Genomic DNA, 26,874 nt, shown 5'->3' on the forward strand with positions numbered 1-26,874 from the left:
TATGATCCCCCTTTGCCTTATTTTACAGATGAGGAAACCGAGGCCCAAGCCATTCACAGTTGAATCATGGACGAGCAGAACTCCAGCCCCTGTCCCGGCCCAACCTTGTACTCTCAGTCCCTGCTCACATCACCTCCTCCCTACATGTTCCTGCAGAAACACTACCCATTCGGGGCTTCTCCTTCTCTCCAAACGCAACCTGCATCTTCGTGACTCTGTTCACGCCCTTCCCTTTCTCTTCCCAGTGAAATCCTCATCCTGGCTCCAGTACCACCTTCTCTGTCTCCCTCCTCCCCCACCGCTCCCCAGAGGTCCAAGTAATCATTCCCTCCTGTTTGCACAGGCCGCTGGGCCGCTAAGGCATCAGCTGCACACGTGGAGCCTAGCATATGCTAGCCCTGTGCTGGGCGCTTTACACATGCTGCCTACTGCAGCTTGCCTCCAGCGCTGTCGGGAAGACGTTATGAGCCCCGTTTCACAGGTCTGTCTACGCCCAAACCCGTGTCTATTCTGTAAGAGCCTGCGACCCTCAGGGGTCTCCATGCGCTGCACCACTGCAGCTGCAGGTTCCTTTTGGACAGCATCTCAGTCACCCAGCCACCCCCGCTCCCCTCCGTGCGGCAGCTGCCAAAGCCCCTGGGACAGAGTGGGCACTGATGATCAGCCGCACCTTACACAGCCCCTGTGGGGTGCCCAAGTGTGCCACTTACAAATGGTGGTTCTAACAGCGACGTGTGACATTTCAAAGAGAAGGTAAAAGTGACCACTAAAAGAGAACGAGGGAATAGGAGCAAACAACCGCAAAAATGATTTCCAGGGTGATACTAATTTAGGAGACGACGATGATCATAGGTCACTGGAGAAGAAAGGTTAGAATGAATAGGGGCTCGATGCAATTACCCTGACTTCCTAGCCAGCTGACAGACACTGACCCCTCAAGGACCCCATGAGATTCCCTCAGGAACTTGAACATGTAAATGCATCTCTACATGTGGCTAGGACTGTCTCTGTTGACAGACACACAGCAAAACCACAGAGGGAGGGACAGACAGCTTCTTTATTGCTGGTACCAGTCTCTGGAGGTCCGGTCATAATCTTGCCCTTAAGAGTCTGTGAGTCACCCTGAATCTTTATAATAAATGTCCTTTTTCCACTTGAGTTGGTTTCTATTACTTGCAATGACGTTGTTGATGAACGTTTATTGATAGGGAAAGATGATCTCAATATATTGTTAAATGAAAAAGTAGGTTACAAAACAGTGTTTAGGAAATACCACCTGTGAGAATGAGAGTGTGTGTGTGTGTGTGTGTGTGTGTGTGTGTGCGTGCGCGCACCCACAAGTGCGTGCAGATATAAACACTGGAAGAAAGATTATTAATTTCTTTGGTGGGATTATGAGTGCTTTAGATTTTCTTCCTTTTGCTTAACTGCCTTTCCTGCTTTCTCTTCCATGAACATATATGGTTTTAGTAATAAGAAAAAAGGTTATTTTTAATATTTAGAAATCACCTGTTTGAGTCAGATACCTCGCTGGACACACAGCTGCTTGAGGTGCTGGTCCTACTCACCCCTGCGCCCACAGCATCTTTGCCAGGAGGCCCCGGTACACCCGTCCCCCAAATACAGGAGCAGGTGGGGGAGACTGAGGAGGGGAGGGGCAGCGCCACATACCTGTCTGCGTGAGCTCTCCCATCTCACACAGCTGGTGACTGGGGTACAGAGGCAGGGAGTGCAAGGGGCTTTCGAAAGAGGCTCCGGATCCTTTGGACATGTGACTCACGAAAGCCTCCAGTTTAGGGTGATACGGTTTCCTAAAGAGGCAACACAGAGAGAGTTCGTGGTTAGCGTGCTCCAAAACCGTCCGTGACGATTTCAGCCTCAGCAAGCAGGATCCCAAGTGAGCCAAGCCCCTTCTCACCCACAATAATAGTACATTCCAGTTTCACGATTACCGATTACCTGCCCGCTGCCACCTACCCATAAAATCCCCACTCCATGAGGCCAGCCCGAGCCCCCGCCCTCCACCGAAGCGCCCATCAATGTCAGCACCGTGGGAGTCAGTGCTGACCTCATCTACCCGGTTCCCCAGGCCACCCCACTCCCACCTCCCCCTCCAGGAGGCCACCAACCACCCCGACCTGAGGCAGCCAAGCCAAGGCTGCAGGTCCTCTTCGATTTCTCCCTCCCCTGCGCCCTGCACATGTGCCCTCCTGGGCTTCTCTGCCCCTCTCTCCTGTATCCCTGCATCCCTGAGCAGGGTCTGCCTCAGTCAGCTGTTGTCTGGATGGCATGGGCTCCTCCTTGGCCTGCCTGCAGTCTCATCTTGCCTCCTCCACAGCCAGTGAGGTCGACGTAGAAGGCAACCCCGACTGTCACTGCTCTTCCACGGTGCCACCTTCCCAAGAAGCCACGCACAGCCGTCAGTCTACTCTGGCCCTGCCTCACTTTGGGGCGCAGGGCTCCCTAATGCTGTGCTCTGGCCACGCACAGCATCTGCCTTCTGTGGGCCCTGCACACCTGTTCTTTCATGCTTCCAAGACTTTCCACGTGCTGCCTCTTCCTCATAGAAAATGCATCCTGACCTTCACTGGGGTAACCCTTAATCCTTAACTTATGTGACCTCCGGAAAATCTCCTGTGAAGAAAATTAACTGATTAAGATAACCCAGATCTCTACAGCTCACTATGCATTTTGCACATATGGTACCTCATTGCATGTGGGGTGGGGTTGAATACTGAAAAAAAAAAAAACCACACCAGGTCATTTATGAGATCTGACATTATATTTCTGCCGTGAAGTACACACGGTAAATCAAGATTTATTGTTCTAGTCACTAATACACAATTTTCCTGAATAATGAAATGACCCATGAATATATACACATTTTCTCTGAATAATGAGATGACCTATGAGTATACACACCTTTTCTTTAAATAATGAAATGGCCTATGAACGTTTCTACATTTCCAGCTGAACAGAGGTGGACAGATAGAGTAGTTCCCAACTAAACTAAATCAGCACGAAAAGAAGCAAAGATAAATTGTTTAATGGCAGACCCCCGCTGTCTGAAAGCCTAATTAACTTTGGCAACCCTTTTACAATGGCTGCCAAAATGGGTTTACCTTTCAAAGACAAAAAGCTAAAAAAAAAATCCATTCCAGAAATATGTTTTAAAATTAGAGAATGCTAATCCTGACATACAGTATATAGTCTAATAAATCACCCTGGATTGCTATAGGGCATTATGTCTTTCCATAAAAACAGAGAATGTGTTATTTTCCCTGAGGCTAAAACACATAAATATTTGCAAACTGTGAAATAAAATGTCCGGACTGATAATGAGGCTGCCAAAACAAATCCACATGAACAAAGGCTATTTGTCAACAGGAGTCAAATATTCTGCTCCAGGCCATTATTTCAGGCTGGTGATGTTTGAGAATCTAAGAAAAGCTTTGCTACCAGTTTTAGAAATGAAATTTCACTACTGAAAGTTTTCAGAGAATCTGACTCCTTAATGATGCTTTAATATCTAACTGTATTCATGGAAACTTGTTTTTGATATGGAAAGATGACGATTCGTGGAAGAAAAACTTCACCTACGGAAGAAAATAACAGAAGACTTTTAATCAGGAAGAGGACCAGGTAACCTGAGTCCCTGGGCCTGTCCTGGATCTGAATGACCAGATCCTGAGGCAGGAGATAGATGGGCTCCAGCCTGAGCGGCTAGAATCTGTCCCCTGTGGACAGATACTCCAAGATAAAGATAATGGCGGGAGCAAGGAGGAGCTGAGTCCTGCTTGGATAAAAGATAAAGAGACCACATATTTCTCATTCTTGAGGTCAAGGAGACCCCCAAGCTACTCATGCGCAGAAAGGATCCTCAGGGGAGGGGGTGCTAGACCATAATATGTTCTGTCAACTTCTCAGGGAACCTAGCGCCTGAGTCCATCTTGGCTAAAAGATGCACGTGCACTCAGGGTAGGGCCCTGAGCCAGACCAGATATGGACTCAATGCCAGACAAAGCAAGATGATTGGGAACCCAGAACTGCCTCCATATAAGTGACTTAACCCACCCCAAAAGCCCACGGCTCTCTCTCTCTCTCTGAGCGCACCCATGCTTTCTCTGCACGTCTCTTCTCTCCTAATAAACACTTTACTTGCCTCACTACTTTTTGTCTCTTTGCTGAATTCTTTCTTCAAAGCAGACAAGAGCCAGGGCAGCACTGTGGCCTGGGTTCGATCCCTGGTCAGGCAACTGAGATTCCCACTTCAAGCTGCCACAGCCAAAGCCACCCGAGATTAGTGCCTGCGTAACCGCGTCTACTGCTCCATCCCTGCAGCGGAGAGGGCACCCAGCACATGGTAAATACCTCAGAAGCACACGGAAATGATTTCAACTGGGAAGTGCCCCAACCTTCCATGCTTCAAGAAAAGTCCAAGCCTTCTTTTTTTTTTGCGGTACGCGGGCCTCTCCCTGTTGTGGCCTCTCCCGTTGCGGAGCACAGGCTCCGGACGCGCAGGCTCAGCGGCCATGGCTCACGGGCCCGGCCGCTCCACGGCATGTGGGATCTTCCCGGACCGGGGCACGAACCCGCGTCCCCTGCATGGGCAGGCGGACTCTCAACCACTGCGCCACCAGGGAAGCCCCCCAAGCCTTCTTAATCTGTAGCAACGAATATGGCAAGTTCCCATAGTGTTTATTAAAGTATCCAGATTTTGATGGAAATATTAAAAATAAAGGCTGTTGTGAGTGAGACTGTTACTTGTAACGGACTCTCTTTGACCAAATTTTAGTCTCCTCCGAACCCTCTTCCCAACCAAGCCTTGACCTCTGGACTTTCGTGGTCTTTGGATTTATATCTGTCTTTGCATTGCACATTTTCAGCAAAAATCCTGCTAAGTCTGCTTAGCCAGAATCTCCCACTTTTGATATCTGATCACCCTTGATACATGATCCTTGATACATGATCCAATTCCTCACCCCCGGTGGTATCTGATCAGCCTGGTCTGCCTTCAGCAAGAATCCTGTGGAGTGAGTTTAGCCTTAGAACCCCCTGAGCCCTGATGTCTCCTCAGAGTAATTCCCCATCCACTGACCCACACCCTGCTCCTTGGCTATAAAACCCCACTCGTCCGTGCTGTGTTTGGAACTGAGTCCAGTTCTACCCTTCTGCATTAACTCCTGAATAAGATCTGTTTTTACTACTTTATCTGTTCTCTGGCTCTGGTTTTTCTTGAACAACTATATACTAAAATCTATATGCTAAAATCTAGTCCCCTCTTCTTGGGAACTTGGTTAGAGCCCATTTCTGAAGTCTTAGTGGTCAGGTAGAGCCACGCGACTAAGTATTCTCCAGTGGAATGGAAGGAGGTATGCCAATCTGCGTTTAGGCTTTCAGATCACGGGCATGCCCCCTTCACACTCTCCTCCTTCCTTCTGGCCGTTATTCAGGCACTGCAGCAACCCAGGTTCAGTCACGTAGGCATGCCTAGGCCACGGTGGGAGCAATAAACTGGAAGGAACCTAGGGCGCTGAATGACCAGGTAAAGCCAAGTTATACAACCTGGAACACTCATCTCAGAGCTTCATGCAAGAGATAAACTTCTATTATCTAAGGCAACGCATTCTTGGTTCTCTTTTTTATTTTTTGGGCGCACCACGTGGCTTATGGTTCACGGACCAGGGATTGAATCCAGGCCCACGGCAGTGAAAACGCCGAGTCCTAACCACTGGACCACCAGGGAATTCCCCCTTGGTTCTCTTTATTATAACAGCATTGCAGCCTAGCCTTACCCTGACCAACACAGAAATGATTGTATCTGTGATGATGAATTTTTCTTCAGGAAAAACCCTGTATGTGTTACTGCATTCTCATTGGGAATCTATTTTCATATTGAAAATGGAAAGAACCAGCAGTGCTACCATCTTAAGCCTTCAAACCATTCACTTCTGAGGCCTTGTTTATATTTTTATATGCATTTTCACACCTATTTATGCCACAAAGCATACATGGAACCCCAAGGCTCATCTACACACCTGTAAGAAGTTATTGTGTGTTAGCTGAGTTCTGTACAGATCATTAAGACAAACAGAGAAGAGGTATAAGACCAGTGACACTGTTACCAGAAAACACAATTCAAAAAAGCTTATATGGCTAGAAACCATAATAAGTTCATAGCACGGATTTTTACAATTTATGCTAATTAAAGAATTTATTATTTTATATTATTAATGAAATGAAATTCTAAAAAGATAAACTTAGTATACTTTTCTCAGTCTTTAGCTTTCTGGACCTTTTTGCTCTGTTTGATGTGATTATCACCCACCCCCTCTTCCTGAAACTCTGCTTCCTCAGCTCTCATAACATCACTCTCCTGCCTCCTTCCTGTTGCAACTTCTGCATCTCCTCGTGGGACCCTCCTTTCTCTCTGTGCTGTAACTGGCTGGCGCTCTCACAGGGCTCTGGTTTTGGCCCTTACCTCATTCCACAGGCTCTGTATGTGATACCGTTCAAGTCCACAGCTTCGGCTGCCATCCACATGCTAAACGCTCAAGTCAACCTCTACCTCCCAGCCAGACAATGTTCTTGAGCCCCACGACTACTCACGAAGAGGCAGCTTCCACTACAGAGACCCTGAGAGCCGTGGAAGGTGTCCTTGTGGAGGGAAACACTGGGGTGTCCGGCTCCTGCTGATTCAGCTGCCTGCCCGCCGCCGGCCCAGACCGTGTCCTTCACCAGGCGGGAGTAATGGGCACAGCTCAGGACGCCCCGCCTTTGAGGAGGCCATAAAAATTAATAATTGGTGAAGCCCAACTGGCACCTGGGAAGGCAGCGGGCACAGCTGGGGACCCAGATCCCACAGTCCCAGGGGATTCAGAGGCCCAGAGTGGGTCCCCTTAGCCGGGAGCCCTGCTCACTCTTACACTGAATGTGTGTTTATAATGACGAGTCAACTTTTGTTGTTATAAAAGATGAAATTCATTAAATGCCATTAACTGATTAAACAGGCATACTCCACCCACTTGCTATAAAGGACTGAAAATAGCTCCTAAAAATACAGAATGCATTTGTATGAAATAGAACGAGACCAAAAGACCAAGGCCAGGGGAGATGAGGCAGAGGCAGCTGGGGCAGCTGGTCCCCAGGAACTGCACCTCTCAGGTGGCAGCTCCAGGAGTGGCCCCGTCAGGGCTGTGGCAGGACGAGGGACCCTGGGACCCGACCTGGCCCCGTGACCATGACCTCTCAGAGGGGAAAAGAGGCCGGGCCTGGGAGATTCCAGGCTGCTTTGGTAAACGAAACACCATTTCTCAAGCTCTCAGTGGGGACCAGGCTGAGCACTTTACTCCATCACCTTAGTAGACTTCACGAGGATGTTTTAGGGAGGCACGGTAAGTCCCCTACATACGCACCTTCAAAGCTTGCAAAGATGCGAACGTACGTTCGCATGTCCGATCACGTAAAGTTAGTTCACGTGTCTGGTGTCATCTGTGAAAGTCGGGTACCTCGGCTAACTGTCGGACTTTTACGAACAACGCACTCTCAGAACGGAACTTGTCTGTATGCAGGGGACTTACCGTATTACTATCCGCGTGCTCTCGGACAGAATACCGAGGGGCTCAGAGAGGCGAAGGGATATGCCCTACATCAAACCGGTGACACTGGTCTCAGAGGGTTCCATGGTCAAGACTCAAATCTCCTACCATAGATACATGACAGGCAATGATGACCTATGACTCTCACTGGGCTCCTGAATTCATTCTGCAACCAACCCAGTCCAACAACTATTACATGCCAGGCTCGGGCAGGGCACCACGATACGGAAGGAGTAAGACCCAGTGCCCTGAGGGGCCGGTGGTGCGGGCAGAGCGCAGACAGCGATGCTGGGAGGACAAGTCGCGGAGAGCGCCAGCACACCCACTGCAGGCCTGCACGCCGCCCGGCGGCCCTGCCCACCGGCCCCTTCCCTGCGGACAGCCAGGCGGCCCTCAGAGGCCTCGCGGCGCTCGGGGACCTCTCCAGCAACAGCTGACTGGCCTGGGGGCAGACCCATTCTCACGCCTGGGAACCTGGAGCCCAGCCAGGGAAAGGGGAGGGCAGAAGCCGCGAGCTGCCGGCTGAAGCGTGGTTCCTCCCACAAAGCCCCTGAGGCTGCTCTGGGTCCGGCCAGCTCAGCGGCCTAGTGGCCCGCCTGTCCCTGGGCTGTTCAGAGTCCTGTTCGACGGCAGGACTGTGCCAGTTATTAACACACTGACACTCTGCTGCGCCCGAAGGAGCAAAGCCACTCCCCCAAGCTGCCCTCCCTGTGTCCTCCCGCTACCCTGGATGCTCTAGCCCAGAAACTAAAGGGCTGATACCCAGCACACCAAGTGGCCTCCACCCTTGCCTAGTCCGGAGCCAGGTAAGGTCTGGTCGTTAAGTATTTTGTTCTGCGATTCTTCCCTACGTCCCCCTTTTGCAGGTTGAGTGAGGCAGTGGCGGTGCCTGACACAAGCAGAGAATCCCTGCTGACGCACTGGGGGAGGTCTCCTAGAAGGCGTACCATCTCAGGGGGCCTTGAAGGAGCTTTGGAAGGGGGCCAGCAAGCCAGACGGCAGGTGCAAAGGCCTAAAGGGTGAGGGGCTGGCAGGCAGTGGTTGGCAGGGGCCGAGGGTCCCAGCAGAAAGGCCAGCAGCACAGGGGACTAGAGACGAGGAAGAGAGCCAGGGACTGCCCGGTGCTCTGACACGGGCTGGACTCCATCCAGGGTGTTTCCCAGCCCATGGGACATAAGGACATGCATCCGTACTTGCTGAACACAGGAAAGGAGACATAAACCCCGTAGGCTGCGAGGTTCGGGGCCTCCAGCAGGAACTGAAAGCCTGGAGTCACATGGTATTTTATGATGTTTTTACATAAAATGGTTCACTTAACCTCCCCCTGGATATTAGACAATAAGAAGGCTGAGATGCGAAGGGTGAACCTGGAATCACGGGTCCACCCTGCAGTCCACTGCGGAGGGACAGCCCTGGCTGCAGGGAGGCAATCCACGGTTCCACCAGGCTGGCGCTGCCCGGCGCAGGCTGGCCCCCAAGGCATTCCATCAAAAGAACGTCATCCCCGCCGGGCACTTCCCCCGCCTCCTCTCCTCGTTCGGTAAATTCTGCTTGCGAGGTTACGTGTCCCTTGACACATTTGCTGAGGCCTGGCCCATCCCTTTATTGCTAACTGTGCCTCTCATTTTAGAGCCATGCCATGTCCACATGCACAGTTTCCACTCTCTTTTCAAGTATTTTTCATCGTAAGGGCTCTCAACCAAGGGCAGGCTGTCTCTACGGCTGTGAAGAAAGGAAAGGTTGAAGTAAACGTCTTCCGGTTGTGGCTTTGCAACTGGCGACGTGCATCCTCCTCCTCATGACCCCATCCCTGTCCGGTCAGCAGCGTCACCCCCATTTTAGAGACAGAAGGCTGAGGCTCAGAGAGCCTAAGGGACTTACCTGCTCCCCTCAATGGAACGGCCACGCCAGGGTCCGAGGACTCCTAACCCAGTGCTCACTGCACCCCGTCCCATTTGTTTCTCAAACTGAAGAATAGCAGGTGGGAGACTGCAGAGAGCAGGCTGGCCTGGGCTCAAATCTCAAGTTTATCCGCTGTGTGTCCTTACACAGGTGTTCTCACCTCTCTGGGCCTCTGTCCTCTCAACTGTGAAATGGGATTCACCTGCCGGACTGTTCTGAAGGTCAGACTCCTGGCAAACAGTACTCACGGGACAAGTGTAGGCCACTCCCCGATTCTGTAATTCTCCAGTCAGCCTTTTGATTTCAACAGAGGCAACAGACTCTTGAAAATGAATTTTAGGAAAACTGCAATTTACCTGTTAGCCACCAGAGTGCAGTCAATTTCTGGGCGCTTCGTTTTGGGAATGACATACAGTGGGTACCTGTCCCCGTGTCGAATGAACACATGCACTGAGACCAGCTTAAAATGATGCGGAGCGTGACCTGCGAGAGAGAAGCACACTGTCTGGTTATCACCCAGGAGACGTCCATCCCTTTGACCTCACGGAAGAGGGGAGGGGTGACCCTGGTGGAAGGGTGCTGTGCTGGGTGGGAGGCCTCTGACTAGCCTCACAGGGCAGAGGAACGTGAGAGGGCTGGTTACGCCCCAGCCCCCTGGAAGTCACGGGGAGGCTCTGGGGTGTGGCGGGGGCCACCTGACCTCCAGTGAAACGTGGGCCAGACTATTCATGTAATGGATAAAGAAGACGTGGCACGTATATACAATGGAATACTACTCAGCCATAAAAAGGAACGAAACTGAGCTATTTGTAGTGAGGTGGATGGACCTGGAGTCTGTCATACAGAGTGAAGTAAGTCAGAAGGAAAAACAAATACCTTATGCTAACACATATATATGGAATCTAAAAAAAAAAAAATGGTCATGAAGAACGTAGGGGCAGGACAGGAATAAAGATGCAGACGTAGAGAATGGACTTGAGGACATGGGGAGGGGGAAGGGTAAGCTGGGACGAAGTGAGAGAGCGGCATGGACATATATACGCTACCAAATGTAAAACAGATAGCTAGTGGGAAGCAGCCGCATAGCACAGGGAGATCAGCTCGGTGCTTTGTGACCACCTAGAGGGGTGGGATAGGGAGGCGGGGAGGGAGACACAAGAGGGAGGGGATATGGGGATATGTGTATACATATAGCGGATTCACTTTGTTATGCAGCAGAAACTAACACAACATTGTAAAGCAAAAAAAAAGACTATTCGTGTAGCCTCACGCACATCCACAGACTAGGGGAGGCCCACAGAAGTATCGGAGACAATGACTTCTGCTTTAAATCTCCCTCTCGTAAAACACAGCAGGGCACAAACCGATAAATATTCAACATCATTCTTGGACACACTTTCAAAAAAGCAAAACTCAACATAGAAATCATATTTTCCTACACTTTCACTTCAAGACACCAGCAGGGCATGCTGTGGAGGCCCTAAGCCCAGAGAGAGCCCGCCCGGGAAAGGAGTTGGCTGAGGATGACACCCTAGGGCCAGCCAAGGCCACCTTTCCATCCCACTGCTGTCTCACTGATAATCAGGATGATGGCAAACATTTGTGGAGGGCTACTCACCAGCCTCGTGCTGCTCAGAGGTCACTTAATCCTCCCAGCAGCGCTGTGAGTAGGGACTGCAAGTTATGCCCATTTTACAGACAAGGAAACTAAGACCCAGAAACTCATTCAAGGACACAGCCTAGTGGCAACTGCAAGATTTGGGCCCTAGCCGTCTAGCTCCTTAGACGCTGGTTGAAGGTGGTACCACGTTGGGCAGCGCAGCCAGGCCTACCTTCCATGCTGCGCTCGGCCACACGTGGAACGTTGCAGTACAAAAGGGCTTCGTACACGGGGTCCGTCACGGGGGGCTCCGTCACCGGGTCAGGCATGATCCTCTTTCGATTCTTGCCAGTCACTCCATTCTTAGCTGCCGACACTGGGATCAGGTGGACTGCAGAGAAAGCAAAGCAGGTCACGACACACATGGTCCTGGGAGGGGGGCGGGGGGTAGGGGGTAGGGTACACAGGCCAGCTAGACGGGCCCACAGGGCAGCTGGATTTTCACCGTAACTATCGACTCCCTCAGAATTAGGCTGGACTTCAGTGTAGCAAAAAGTCAGCTTCAACTGTTTCTTGGGCCCCCTCCAAGCCCTGCCTCTTTCTCTCAATGCCATTATCCTTTCCTTATCAATAATCATCTATGCAACACCAGGTGGGCCCCCCAGAGAGAGGGGGCCTCACCCATGGTGGTGAAGGAAGAACTTACACACTAACTTCATGCAACCCGATTACTTCGTTCTGAACACCCTCCGAATTCTGGTAAATACTAAGGAGGAAAACCATCACCTACTGAGTGCCTACAAAGTGCTAGACAGGTGTCTGATGTATCTCATTTAATATCATCTGCTTTGCACTTTGAGCCCAAGCACAGGCATCCGCTCATTAATCCTCAAGAGACCATTTTACAGGGCAGAGAGCCAGGGATCCAAGGGGAGGTGGAGGCAGCTGCCCCAGGTGTACATGGTGGATGGAAAGCCATCTCAAGCTCACTCCTCTGCCTCCGGACCGCCTTCTCCCGCACTGTCTGCTGGATATCACGGCTGGGCCCTGCAGTCTGCTCTGTCTGTCCATCTACCACTCTTTCTGTTGGTGAACCACTCCTTCCCCGCATGTGGTTCGGGTGAACTGTCCATCACATCGTCCTGCCTCCTTGAGAGAGGTACACTACAGACACGGGGAAAGGGGCTCCTTTTCCCCTGGACGCTGATCTCTAAGAATGGAAACCTGGGGCTACCCCAGCCATCTGTTGCTCATGGGCAGCCTCTGCAGTGGAAGAAAATGAGGTTAAGTAGAGATAAGCCAGACCAACGAATAAAGAGAGTTATCAGAAAGAGGAAGGAAGACCTGAGGACATCCACCCTTTGAGCCCCTGGGTCCAGATGTGGTCAAAGTGTCCATCAGTTCTGTAAGTCGAGAAAGTCGTCTTCTTATCTCAGCTAGTTTGAGTTGGGTTTCTGTTACTTTCAACGAAATGAGTCCTGGTTCATACACTTTATCAATTATCTATAAGCAGATGTGAGTCCATCTTCTGGGCCAGTGGTCCCCAGTCTTTCTAAGAGTTCCCAATTTGGAACTCCCTACAAAATAATAGTTGGATTTTTGGCATCGCCAACTGAGGAAATACACAGAAACAGGTGTGCCCAAGAATCATTTAACTTCTAAAAGGCTTATTAATCATCACATAATATATATGCATACATTCGAACAACAGTTAAAACAGGGCCCAGTCACCAGTCTAAATCCACTTAAATTCCCTAGCTACTCCCACAAATTCTTCTGTAAATATTTAAAACTTCCCTTTGGCAAACAGATGTTATAAACAAAAGTAAAAGATAAGCAGTCCACTGAGAGGAAAATATTTGCAATATATTTTACAAATTATCAATATCCAAAGTGCACAGCTCTCCTACAATTGAAAAATCAATAAAGGATATAAGCAGGCTAATTAAAGAAAAATAAATACCAGTGGCAATAAACACATGAAAAGATGTTCAACATTATACATACTTAAAGAAATACAAAATAAAACAATAGGATATGATTCACCCCCACCTCACCAGACTAAAAATTCACATTTTAACAATAATACCAGTACTGGCAAGGGTGTGAAACATACATTTCCATATACTGCAAGTGAGAGAGGAAACTGGAAGGACTTTTCGAAAGGAGTATTTGGCAGTTGCCACTAAAATGTTACATGTGCTTTTATCCGTGACCCCACCTTCTACCTCTTGGAATCTATTCGACAAAGATATCAATTCCCATCACCAAGACATATGGCCAAAGAGATTCACTGCAGCGTTGTTTATAACAACAACAAAAAAGGGGAAATGATTGAAGTATCTTTCATCAGCAGAACAGAACGTTGTTACATCCACAGTGGAATATTCTGCCACAGTTAAAAAGAATGGAAAAGAATCAAAGATAAATGAAGTGAATAAACCAAGTCACTGGATATTTATATAAGCCTTTTTGTGGAAAGAAAAAAATTAACCATAAACATATGAATATACAGGCACTCTTATTATGTAAATGAACAGAAAAATGTCTACAAGGACATCCATCACAATGCCTTTGGGGAATGGGTAGAATGGGGTGTGAAGTATTTTCACTTGTTTTTCTGTAACTGTCTATATTGGTTTACAAATCCACGCACGTACATATGTAGATATGGATTAACAATACGCATATGTTACGTATATTCTATAGGTATAGAAATATATGCATATTTCTATAATGTCTAGATATACTTTTTTTTCAATAAGCATATTTTCGTTCATTACTTATGATAAAACAACCACAGAGCTAGAGTTGGCCCTTCACCAACTCAAGTTAGCCCTTTGATTGGTCCTAGAGCCACTTTCTTCCTAACAGCTAGAAGGCCCCAGGACTGCTAGTTCATAGCTCCAGTGTCCAGAGGTCACTTACCATGGGAGGATTTGTGCCAGATCAAGAGAATGATGAAAAGTACACGTCCTAAGGCAGTAGGCCAATGACGCAGACCTTCCGGCTGTGCGGCACCCCTCAATCCTTTACTCTGCTCTGCTATAAAGTGGCACCAGGTTCTGGCCCCTTGGCCATGCCTGTGGGCACACTCCCTTTGAGTCTGGCCCAGGGAAAAGCGTAGCTAAGGAGACACGATAATATGAGTGACACAGGGACAGAGGGGCATGGGTCCCTGAACATCCCAGCGTCCCCACAGTTTGCTGGCTTATCTGAGAGCACACGAGGTTAGGCTTGTTGGCGCTGCCGCCTGGGAACTGCTATAAGCTGAATGTTTATGTCCCCCTAGATTCACCTGTTGAATCCTAACTGCCAAGGTGATGGTATTTGGAGGTGAGGCCTTTGGGAGTGATATGGTAAAGAGGGTGGAGACCTCACGAATGGGATTAGTGCCCTTCCAGCCAGTTTATGGTATTTTTATTTAGCAGCCCAACAGACTAAGATAGGAACCACCCACAACTCAAGGAAGCAATGGTTTGAAAGTCACAGGTAAAGAAACCTTCCATCCAGAAAGTTTTTATCTGCTGCTTCCTCTGGCATCTGGGCCTGTCAACCTCGCCCACTAGCTGTTGAGATTACCTTCCACTGTTTCGCACCTTCCTGAGTCACCAGGACACAGAGTCAGTCCATGTAGGGTCCTTTGAAGGGTCCTCCAGATACCAGACAATCAGGGGAAGTTCTGATCCATAGAGGCCACGGGGTGAGATGTCTCCCCAGCTCCATCTCGCTGCGCCCCCTCCCCTACCTTGGTAGGATGCTTTTCAGGATGTTTCCCTTCTCTTGCTTATGCCTCTAACCTCACCCCAACCTCTGTTTCCCAGATCTGGCCAACTCCATAACTCATCCCAGGGGTCACCTCCTCCAGGAAGCCCACCCCGAATCCCCAAGTAGTTTGGACATCCCCCTTCTATGAGCCCACCTGGTTCTTGCTGCCCTCCTAGCTCACACTACAGTACATGTAAGCAGAGGTGTCCACAGTTTATCAACTCGCCAACCCAAATGTCCAGAGGGCCAGAACTATGTCTCTTTCAAGTTTATATTCCCCCAGCAACCAGCACAGGGAAGGCCCTCCATAAATACTTGTTGAATTAAAGGTCTGCCCTGAGCCAGGCACTGTGCTCCATGCTTCTGGTGAAATACCTTCTTGAATCCTCATGTGGGAACACTAAGGGAAAGCAGTCACCTGACCAGCCCGGTGGGTAGGGATTGTCCAAGCAGGTTCCCTCGACAAGACACCCAAGCTGGGACTGAAAGGCAGAAATGAAGCTGGCAACACGGGGAAGAGGAGAGGAGGATGAGGGAGGACAAACACAGCAGACAAGAGGCAGCAGGCTGGATCTAGATACCTCTGAAGCCCGGTCCAGTTGGTCCCACCAGGGCTGACGTGCAGGGATCCGGGGAAAGGTCGGCTGCAAAGGAGCAGACCTGGCCTGGAGGCACCTCTGCCCTGGCTGCTGCCCGACTTGCCCATTAGGAGTCCTGGGCTTGCCTTGTTCATCTCAAAGGGGGCTGCAGGGCAGACTCGGGGGGGCCGGGGAGCGGATTCCACACCTGGGGCCTAGCGCTGCAGGGATACTGCTTCTCCTGGCAGGCCTCCCCAGCTCCTCCGATGCCCTCAGGACTATTAGGGACTCTGCTGATCTCACGCAGACGACAGCAGCTCAGAAGAAAAAAGGACTGTGGGAGCCTCAGAAGGGACAGCGGGCGGGCAAAGAGATGGAAGGATAACAAGTTTCATCGTGTTAGATGTAAAAACCCCATGAACCTAGATGAGTGCCCTGGGGCCACAGTATCACTGTGGCCAACATGAATTACAGAACAGGAGGCGCCTTTAATTGATAATTAACTCAGCACCAATGGGCACGCAGTTTCTTTGTGGTGTGATTTCCCAGCAGAAGAGAGCACTGCATAAGCCACCCCCTGGATACGAGTCTCTACCATTTATGTCTGCTTTACCTGCTCACCTCACCGACAGTCATTTTCATCCTGTCGTCACATCCATAAACCTTCTTGTATAAAAAGATGCCAAACGAGGTCTCAGTGTCAAATAATGGCAGACAACGTGACCTCTAAAGCAGTTCCTTGGGCCCCCTCACTCGTAAAGGCAACTAGCAAACTTCTCAGAACCACAGAGTAAAACAACCAGGTGCTGTTTCACGTCGGCCCTCCCCGTCTCACCCGCACCCTCCCCAACGTACAGAGGATGGGTCCATGTGCCTCATTAGCAGACATCCCTGTAGCTGTGACTAGAATTCGAGCCAACTGGCCCACACTGCTTTTTCCAGCCTTGGACTTCATCCTAGGAAGAGCAACCCCCAGCCAGGCAATGGACCTCAGGCAGAGGCGGGTCAAGGGATTGATTGGCCTGGGGTTCCACAGCCTGTAAGCCAGGCCTGCTGACCTGCCAGGCCAGGTGTTTATGCTTCTCCCATCCAGCCATCCAACATTTATGGAGCACCTGTTGGGAATTCTTCAGAGAATAAAAGACTAAGGTCTCTGCCCTTCTGCAGGAGCTTACAATCCAGTTGGGGAGGGTGTTAAGATATTAAATAAGAAGAAGGGGGCAGAAGGGCATACGGTCCTTAGAGGGAAATGCCCTCAGTCATGGTGCCCCTGCACACCCTGGTCGTTGGTTTGGGGCTACAGGTGCAAGAATACAGGAAGGACTCGGATATAAAGGAGATACTGGGAAGTACCACGAGAGTACTCAAGAAGAGCCTCGGGTGAAATACGGCCTATCAGCGAGTCTCTGCTCAGCAGCCAATGCTATGAACATGTCTGAAGAGAGATGTTTCATCCAATGATGACCTGCTTCTTTTAATTTTTATTTATTCTACTGATGGCCCCACGGAAGAGAGGAAAGGAGAGAAACAAAGAGTCCAGGGTCAGGGTCAGATCATGACTTAGCACAGGCCGCTAGGCAGAGAGCTCCTTCCTGTCTGGCCTCGGGCCTCAGGCCCCCTTAGTTACTTCCAGACGCCCAGAGATGCACACAGTCAGCAGGTCACGTTACAGCCAGGTGTGTGCAGGCAGCTCATTCCCTGGGGGTCACTCTGACTTTCACGAAGACAGGCCAGTGCCTCTCCTCCAGGGCACTAAGCCGGTGGCCCACGGCCTCCAGCTCTTCACTCCATATGGGGGCTCTGGCCCAGGACAGAGGACAAGAATCCACCTGCTTCCTGGCCTTCTCCCAGCAGCTCTAGCCTGAAGAACCCGCAGTATGCAGGCCTTTACAGGAAGGGCCCACGCCTGGGTCAGAGCACCGCCCCTCCTTCCCTTCTGTGGGTGGCTCCTCTCCTATGCCAATCCTGTGCTGTGGTGGGCGCGGCCATGCCCCTCCTCCAGGACCCTCCCCTTGCTATCCTGACGGCCCCAGGGATGGGACCTGGCAACTAGCCCACTGTGCCAATAAGGGCCCTTTCCAGGAGAGAGAAGAGCTTCTCCATGTGGAAGAGTCAGTTTTACAGGGAGTCAGGTGACCTCAGAACCCGCACCTCCTGCCCTCCCTGCCTTCGTTGTTTAGTAATCCTGCTGTAGTTCAGTTGTCAGCTCTTCCTCTGATTACACAGACACCCTGGCAGGTTGCAGACAGGTGTCAGGGATCCACAGGTATATCCCAGGGCAGGTGGGCAAGTATTGGCTGACCTCTGTCTCCGCGGCTCTGCGCTCAGCTGCCCCAGAGGTCTCACCACTGACTGCGCCGGCAAAGAACCTGGTGGGGCTGACGTGTGGCCCCAGCGCCTGCTTTTCACCTTCCTAGCTCCACAGCCTGCCTCACGCTTGTTGGGACCTCGGCCCCGGGCTGCTCACTTCCCTAGGGGACTAGAGTCACCTCTTCCTCGTAAGTTAAACACCCCTAGTCCTGTCACCTGATGTCTCCGATTTCTTCCTCCCAAGAGTCCAAAAGGTTCTTGAATTCTCTCCTTCACTGGCCTGCCAAAGAATAATGATTTGCTCTGACAGGTTAATTCCCACAATTCCCTTTGTGTTCCTCTATCCACTAAGGCGTCTTCAATGCCCTGTCTCCAGCCTGCACTGAATATAAAACTGTGCGTAATTCTCAAATAAAAACCAGAACTACACCACCAGAGCCCACGACAGGGTGGGCTTCATGCAGTTGAGGACTCAGTTCCTGTCCTAGGCTGTGGGCAAGCTCTTATCTCCTCCCTGCCTGACCCCCTGCTGACAACTGAGACCCAAGTCCACAGGACGGCCAGAGTGCAGGGGCAGGAAACCCACTGTGACCTGAGCCTGAGCCCAGCTGAGGACTCTTGGAGGAGCCAGGAGACCTCACACTTCTATGGGACCACTGGTAACTGGCCTTGACCTAACCGGGTCCCTTGGGTAGATGCTGCAAACACCAACGACTCCAAATCATGACAGAGACTAGAAATCGGAGAGACTTTCAAGACAGGTCCCCTAAAAGAGCTATGAAAAGAACCTCAGACATCCTTAACCATCTCAGGGGCCGGGATCCCCTCTACCTTACCTCTGAGAATCTGACAAGAGCTACTGATCGTCACCCTTGAAAAAGGACTGCATACACTTACTTTTAAATTTGATTTCTGGGGGTTCACAGCACCCCTGAAACCATGTGAGACAAGGCAGATGTCCGTGAACTCAGGCTAAGAACTCAGTGTACCTGGAAATAGGTTTCCAATTTCAACACCCTCGAGAAGAGATTTTTTTTTTAATTTTTACAAAATGAAAAGGGATCTTTACAATTCATATAAACACGTGTTCATCCTAAAACAGCCATCGATACCAAAGTATAAAAAGAAGTGAGTCACGCATAGTCTCCCCACCCAGAGAACCCACAGTGAATGCTGCAGTGTGTGTGTGGCTGGGTGTCCTGCCAGAGGTGAGACTGTGCTCCTGTCCCTGCTCCGCTGGGAATGGTGACGGGGTCACTATGACCCAAGAACACTGTTCTCCCTTCCCCAAGAGCAAAAAGTTTTCTGTGTCTCAAAGGTCTACACCCCACTGAGGCCACCAAACCAAGGGCTCAGAAAGGTGGGTCAAGGCTGGTCATCTGCTTCTGTGAAAAGGGTCAAAAGGAAGCGCGGTCAGGTGGGTGGGAGAGCCTTGGGGAGGCCGCCTCAGTGAGAGACCACACACGGTGCGGGGGAAGGGGGCCTCAGGTATCTGGACGCTGTGCAGGACTGGCCATCTCAGTCTCTGCTAGATACCTGAGACAGGGGAGAAGCAGAGCGGGGTTCCAGGTTCCCCAAGAGGCAAACCCCCTGGCCAGTGGGGTCCAGCCCCTCAGATGATACAGAAGAAAGAGGGAGGGAGACAGGGAGGGCAAGAGGTGATGCTGGAGCCCAAAACAGTTAATTCAGAGAGGGTCCCGCATTGTGGCGAACTCCCTGTCCCTCCCACTCCGGGCGGCCTGGCTCTGCTGGGCCCCAGTGAGGCATCGTGTGCTGGGGCCACACGGGTAGGAAGGATGGTGAGACTGTTCCAGAGCTCTCTCTGTGTGCATTCCTGACTTCACCTTCTTCCTTGGGGTTCAGATTCTGTCCCCCAAGACCTCACTGCTGATCAGTCTCAAAAACCTCCCCCTCCAACCCCCTTCCCCCTGGTGGGACGCTATCAAGATCCCAGGGCTCTGTCTCTGATTACCACTTGCCTCACTTCAAGTTTTTTTTTGTTTGTTTAACGTCATCAGCTTGGAGCCCCGTTGCCAAGACAACAGGAGTGGGGTCCAAGCTGATCAGGGCAAACTCTACCTGGGCAGACTCCCACTGCATCCCTGGCTCAGCTCCACTCAGGGGGCACTCCAATGTCAACATCCTGCAGCTTCCTTTCCTACTTTGTCTCTCTCCTCATACAGTCTTGGCGATTGGCACATGTTCTCCTGAATTCACTGACTCATTTTACTGACACTTCCTAGTTTTACTAACTAGCCTGGATAGTTTCCTCTCCTCTAAAATGGGAGAGTGCCCTTCTTATCAATATTGCTGACTACACAAACACACACACACACACACACACACACACACACACACACACACACAAAAGTACCACATGTCCTTTTAGTAGATATATTTGGACAACCTTCCAAGTCAATATAGACAGGTCTATGTAAACACGGTATAAGGGATGCAGCAGTGTTTCCTGTTGGACACTTTAGTTGTCTACCCCTTTTTCCTATTATAAGCAGTGATGCAATAAACGTCTTTGAGCATACATCTCTGTCCTCCATCTATTCTTAGGAGAAATTCTCTAAGATCAGAAACAAGGGAGGAGGGAAGGAAAGAAGGAAGAAAGGAAGGGAGGGAGAGAGGGAGGGTGAGGGAGAGAAGGGGAAGGTGGGGGGGAGAAAGAAAAAAAGAGAGAGAGAGAGAGACAGAGACAGAGACAGAAACAATGTCCCCACCCTGGAAGAAAACTAGAAGAACCCACGGACATAAACGTGCCCCAATTTTAGTTCGTGGAAGGGCCTGCGTGGTACATGATACTCTCACCTCCTCCAATAATAACTATGACATGAGCTTAAGACGTTATGATAAAAAAGCTGATTTGTCAGACTTAATTTTGTCATTTACCTACAGAATTTTTCCTACGCAAAGATATTTAACTCTATATGGTAGCTGGGCATGAAACATTCAAAGAAAAAGCAACATTAAAACTCTCAGAAATCAAAGAAAATACATCTTCAAGAAAAGGATCAAGATTAATTTTAAAAATACTAAATAAAGAATTTATTTAGAGCCTATGAACCCTTAGGTTAACAATGCAAGCCCTCATTTTAAATTTCTCGTTTTTTGGACTTCGACTCGCCAAAATAAAAACCCAGCAGGAACCTTACTGTGTTTTTTAAATACACAGTACATTAGAGCCTTGACATCCTAAGGGCTGCATCCCCAAACCTTTGCCACCAAAACGTATTAAGATCTTCATGAATCCCCAAATTGACACACATCACCCAGACACATGCTTTCCTCCATAAAATGTACACAGGACAGAGAAGAGAGAATGACAAAGCCCCGCGGCTTTGCAGGGCAGGACGCAGGACCAGCCCAAGGTGCCCACTCACAGCTATAGATTATGTGCGTTTGTGCCTCAGCAAAATCCCCGCCACCATAGGCCACGGCCCTTCGGGGGGGGCCACGAGGAGCTGGAGCTGCAAATGCCAAGAGCCGACCTCGAAGAGCAGCAGCTGAGGCCCCAGCTCTTCGCCTGCTCTGCTCCCACCCAGCTGCCTGGGCTTGTCCTGCCTCTCTGCATGCTCAGAGCCCTCTCCCCGGGCCTCCTCATCCAGAACCAACAGCTCCACATGGTCGACCTCCCAGAATGTGCGCCGGGTACCTCCTTCGGCCTTCGGCACACCTGAAGCCAGGTGGAGGGGCCGTCTGGGTGAGCGGCTGCGCGGACGCGTGAGCGAAGGCGGCATCCACTGAACCGCCTGAGCTGTAAACGGCGTGGCAGAGCCTCCCCTTCTCTTTCTTCACCCCAGTCCCGCTGCACCGCCCGATCGTTCAGCTGGAAGTCCACAGAATCACCTGACGCTCTCAGCTTTGCTCCTTCCTTTCCGGGTCAACACCGTCATCGGAGCCACTCCCAGCCTTTAACTGCAGGAGGAAGGTGGCTCCGAGTTGTCTCTCAGTATCAGCCTCCCACCGGCCTCTGAATGGGCAGCACCCGAATTTTGTGTACATTAGGACCCCCAGGGAGTTCTACTCCCACAGTTCTGGTTCTATGGGGAGGGGCACAAATGTGCTCTTTTTTGGTTTTTGGAACATGCATTTTAACAGACGTCCGGGGCTACTCTGATCAAGGCGCTCAGGAGACCACTCTTTGGAAAACACTGTACCAGACTGTGGCCTTCCCCAGACAAATCTAACGATATGCTGTCTTCCCTGCTTCAGTGGCTCCCCAGACTTTCAGGCTATAACATGGTGATGGAGGTGGCCTGGGCCTTTGTCTACCTTCACGGCTGCACACCGGTGACTGACCGGGTCCTGCTCCCTCCTGCCCTGCCTTTGCACACCCACCTCCATCTGCCAGGAATGCCCTTCCCGTCTTCCTCTCTGGACAAGTCCAACTCATCCCCCAAGGCTGAAGCTCGGATGTCACCTACTCTGGGAGTGAGTCTTGCCTGACCTCCTACGCTGGATCGGCTTCTTGTCCTTCACCGACCCATGTCACCCTGTCACGAGTCATCTCTCGTTCATTTTATTCAACAAACAGGCACAGAGTGATTATTATGTGCCAGGAACTGTTCTAGGCGTGTTATAAATATCCTTTACCAACCCAATAAAACAGGAACTCTCATTATCCCCATTTTTCAGATGAGGAAACTGAGGCACGGCGAGGGTCGGTAACGTGCCTGACCTCACATAGCTGGTAAGTGGCGGGACAGGGACTCGACCCAGGCAGTCTGGCTCTGGAGTCCACGTTCTTTCCCATGCCTCTTTCCTGTCCTAGCATACGGTACACTGCGTTCCGAGTATCTGCTTGGGATTCTCCTCCACCAGACAGAGAGCTCCTGTGGCTCCTAGGAGATGAAACGCCCAGCCCTGGCCCGGCACACGGTGGCATGTTTACTGAAGGACAAAGCTATGCAAACTCACGGCACTGGATCAACAAGGAAAGATAAAATTCCCCAAACCTCAGAGTCTGAAGATCTTTTAAATGGGATCAGGTCCAGGGACCTGCCTACTGTCCTGCTCTTCATAGAGCGATGCTCCAGGGACACAGCCCGCTCCACCTCCGCCTGACGATGACATTCAGGAAGCTTCACTTGATGCTTAACTAAAATGCGTCTCCCTGGCCACCAGGCCACACAGAGCTGGTCTAACTGCTCTTGCGGATACTGGGTAGAGATAGGGCTCTTCAGGTATCGAAGACAGCCTTCACTCTGGCTTTCACTTTGGCAGGTTAACCCTCCCCTCTTCTACCTGGAGATCTGCGTTTCCAGTCCATCATGGACACCGCCCTTAGAAACCTGCTCTGGTCAACCAGGGCCCTGCCCAAGATACAGGCGCCCAGTGTAGACTGACTCCTATCATGGCCAATGAACTCTGATCAAAAAGAAAGAAATGCATGCTATACTGTTTCAAAAGCTCTCTCCACAAGTCGCTGAAGCAGCCTTTGGGACACCAAGAGCCCTGGATTCTGGTGATGACATATCATGACAGGACTCTACTGTTTACATTGACTGTGCTTCCCCGAGCCAAGGGTTTTCCCACAAAATCTCCGTTCTCACACCAATGTTTCAAAGTAGCAACAACGAACTCCATTTTACAGAAGACGGAATAGAGGCTCCAGGAGGCCACACCTGCCGAGGGCACACAGCTGCTAAGTGGCAGAGTGGTATTCAAACCCAAGGCTGTGGTTCCAGGGTCTGCGAGCTGAGCCCCTGCCACGCTGCCCTTTCGGGAATGGTGGTTGGAACGCGGTGAAATGAGCACAGGATGAGCATGAAGGAAAGGACGGGTTGAAGCAGGAAAATGGACGATTACAAACGAGCAGAAAAAGCAGCAAAATAACGAATCATCCACAGGTTTTCAGAACCCAGTGGTCTCTTCCTGTCGCACTGAAGGAGTCCCTCAATTTGAGAAGTTATTTTTCCACTTGTACACATTTTAACTAGAATAACTAATGATATATATACCTTACTTGTTGCCTTCTTCGATTTGAGTATCGGGCATTTCAGAATCTCTCTATTTCCAAACTCAAAAACATCCAGGACGTGAAAACACAAAATGAATGATTTTCATTAATGTCTACTAGCATAAAGGGAGTCATTACTACCATTTAAAATAAACGTAGTTTGAGAAACTATGAACTGTATTTTAATCTTTTTTGTATCCTTTCCCCACCACCTCTACCCCAACAGTGTAGAAAAATATCCAACGCATAAGCACTTAATAAATATATGTGGGTTCACATACACACTTTCTGTACCGAGAAGAAGAAATGCTTTTTTAAACAACCTGATTTTTCTCATTGTAACCTGGGTCATAACTTTCTCATATTCAAAACATCAGAAAAAGAAAACTATCAACAAGACAAAATAAAATATACAATCATTTCAGAAAACAAATAAAACAATATTGTTCATTTAAAACATGAGAAAACCAAGTTCTATTTGATTGCCTCAAATATATCACCTAAAACAATTATATGTGCTAATCCAGTACTCAAAAATCAGTCAAAAGAAACGGTAAAGAAAAAAGTCCATATATTCTAGGGTAAGGATGAAAATATAAGTGTTACTTAAGCAGACACCTTTGTATTACGAATTAGTCCAGTTTCTTACACCATAATAATTAACAACCAATAAAGCGACTAAAAAATAAAGCAATGTAACTCAATTTTCACACGGAAATAGTTAAATTCCAAAGTTACAGTTTACCTAGAAGCAGAAGAGCAGTAAGAATGTTCATATCTTAATGTCTTCCCGAACTCCAACGTATTCAAGAATAAAGACCTCAGACCCCGGCAGGCCAATTTACCCTGCAAAATTTTCCCGAAAAACAGTACGGCTGAAAAGCGGCTCTCCTAAAACAGAAGGTACTTTCAGAAGAGTTATATAAGCGAAACACACAGGCCAATTCAGTGATGCAGAAACCACCTCATGCAAGAGAAACCCAGCAAACACAAGTAACCCACATTCATGTCTCAGAACCTGTCAGGGTCTCAGAATAATAATCAAGGATGATTGTAACATCCTACCTCTCCAGTGACAGGATGGAAAGTTTTTAATGAAAAGCTATAAACAATTAAATGAATGACAGTCCTAACACACTTTCTGGAAAAGATTCTTTTTTTTTTTTTTAAACAGTTTATTAACCATCTGGAGTATCTTTAAACTTTACACGAGTATCTTCTCTTGACCTCTTTCCCTATTCTGGAAGGACAAAGTGAATATTTTTAATTCTCTTTACTGTTAGAAGTGCCTGTCATATGCACGAGATGTGTGCATGGAATATGTCACAGATTGTAGGTGAAGCAGAGAAACTTGCTCAAAGCCTCTTCCCTTCAAACCACTTATTCCAAATGCCAAGTCTTTCCCACGTCCCCCAGCACACTCAGAACATCCTGCTCTCGCAGCCACCCGCCCTTCCTTCCATCAGGCATGCCACCTCCTCACAGAGATGTCCCAGGTGGTGATGGGGGCCAAGTCCTTGTCTCCCACCCATCGAGGTGAGGTGGGAAGTGGAGGGCAGGTAACTGGCAGCAAAAACACAATTGCCGGCATTGCCCAGATATTTTCTCGGCTTCAAGTACACAGCACCAAAAGGATAGGGAATTAGGGTCAGCCTGCTTTCCAGAGCAGGTGTAGATTCATTCATTCACTTAAACATTCCTGAGACACCTCCTGTGTGGTTGGCAATGATGGTTCCCGTGATCAAGAGGGAAACAGATGTGGGTCCTGCTCTCAAAGAGCAGACAGTCTTGTAGATGGAAAAGACACAAGAACTGAAAAGTATGATACCGCACAGCTAGTGTAAGGAGGGGAGAAGGTTCAGGGCAGCCCGGATGTACAGCCAAGAAGCCCAGACCCAGTTAGGGAGTCAGGGAACGTTCCTGAAAAAGAAAGGGCTGAGCAAACCATGTGGAGAAGATGAAAGGGAGGTGAGGAGGACAGTCCAGGCAGAGGGGCCGGCAGGATCTGGGGCACAGAGCACAGCCTGGATGTGGAGAGAATGCCAAGCCACTCGACAAGCCGATGGTGTAAAGTTCAAGGTGAGAGAGGGGCCCCAGGAAGGCAAGGGGCCTCCTGGAGACCCACCACTGACTGAAGGGTTACAACCAAGAAGGTACCAGACCAGATCCGTGGTTTGAAGACAACCACCCTCAGGGAGCAGTGGGGCACACAGATTTGGGGCCCGGCCTGAGCACAGGCTCCCAGTGAAGGGAAGAGTGCAGGCGATGAGGCCCGTGGACTGGCTCCTCAGCGGTGCTCGCCATGTGGCGTTTCCCGTGCACGGTCCCTGCTGCCCAGGGGCTGAGCTTGGTACTGGGACCTAATCCCCCTAACCCTCCCCAATAACGGACACCCAACCCCCAAAGAACCAACTGGTGGGCCGGGCACCTCTGCTGTGTGACCCGGCACGAGGACACGGGCTGACCACTCACTGTCTTCGCCTTGGGAGCCTGAACTAAAGACCCAGGAATAACCAGGCAGTTTAGGAATCTAGGGAGAAGCCAAAAACGAATCACGAGGCTTAGTGATTGCTCTTGTTCCTCACAGGCACAGAATCACAGCCACCCACCGCTAGGGCCAACAGTAAAAAGACTGGGTTGTTTGAAAGCTCACTGTTCATTGAAAGAACGAAGGCTTTGGGACCTATGTGCTTCCACCCCATGGGGCCTTCTATTTCAGAGAGAAGCACTCCCCCGGCCAGGACCCGCCAGCCCAGCCACACACTCACAGAACTGAAGGCTGAGGCTCACGAAGGCCAGCAGCGCAGCCAGGGCCAGCAGCAGCACGAAGCGATTGCGGAAAAGCATTATTATTTGTTTTATCTTCTCTTCATGGTTTCACCTCGAATCAGGAACACATCCTGTGAAGAGAGGAGAGGCAAGAAACATGTGTTCCAAGGTGGAAAACTAAGCTTGTCAACCGGCAATAATCTAATTAGCCCCATCCTCCGGCAGGGAAGCGTGAATCCCCTTCGGAGAACATTCCTGCTCTGTTGCTGATGTCCTCGCCCCCAAACTAGCCCAGCTGAGAAGGTGCCCTTCCAATTAACAAGTGGGAACGGTCTGTGAAGGCTTCGTTTATCTGACCTCAAGAAAGAAGGAGATTTTAGA

General features: G+C 49.9%; 1 protein-coding gene across 14 annotated transcripts in view; it reads right to left on the reverse strand.

Annotated features, from left to right (window-relative positions):
- The window catches only part of PXYLP1 (2-phosphoxylose phosphatase 1), a 66,845-nt gene that overhangs the window by 3,829 nt on the left and 36,142 nt on the right, over window positions 1-26,874 (reverse strand). For all 14 annotated transcript variants that reach the window (XM_059063823.2, XM_067033640.1, XM_059063826.2 and 11 more), the window contains 4 exons: window positions 26,493-26,624; window positions 11,333-11,491; window positions 9,857-9,983; window positions 1,672-1,811 (listed from right to left, as the gene is read on the reverse strand). In XM_059063823.2, coding sequence (XP_058919806.1) covers window positions 1,672-1,811; window positions 9,857-9,983; window positions 11,333-11,491; window positions 26,493-26,571 — 505 coding nt within the window. In that variant the 5' untranslated portion in view covers window positions 26,572-26,624. The remainder of the gene's footprint in view (window positions 1-1,671; window positions 1,812-9,856; window positions 9,984-11,332; window positions 11,492-26,492; window positions 26,625-26,874) is intronic.

Source organism: Kogia breviceps, chromosome 5, assembly GCF_026419965.1.
Source record: "Kogia breviceps isolate mKogBre1 chromosome 5, mKogBre1 haplotype 1, whole genome shotgun sequence".
In the NCBI taxonomy this organism is placed as follows: domain Eukaryota; kingdom Metazoa; phylum Chordata; class Mammalia; order Artiodactyla; family Physeteridae; genus Kogia; species Kogia breviceps.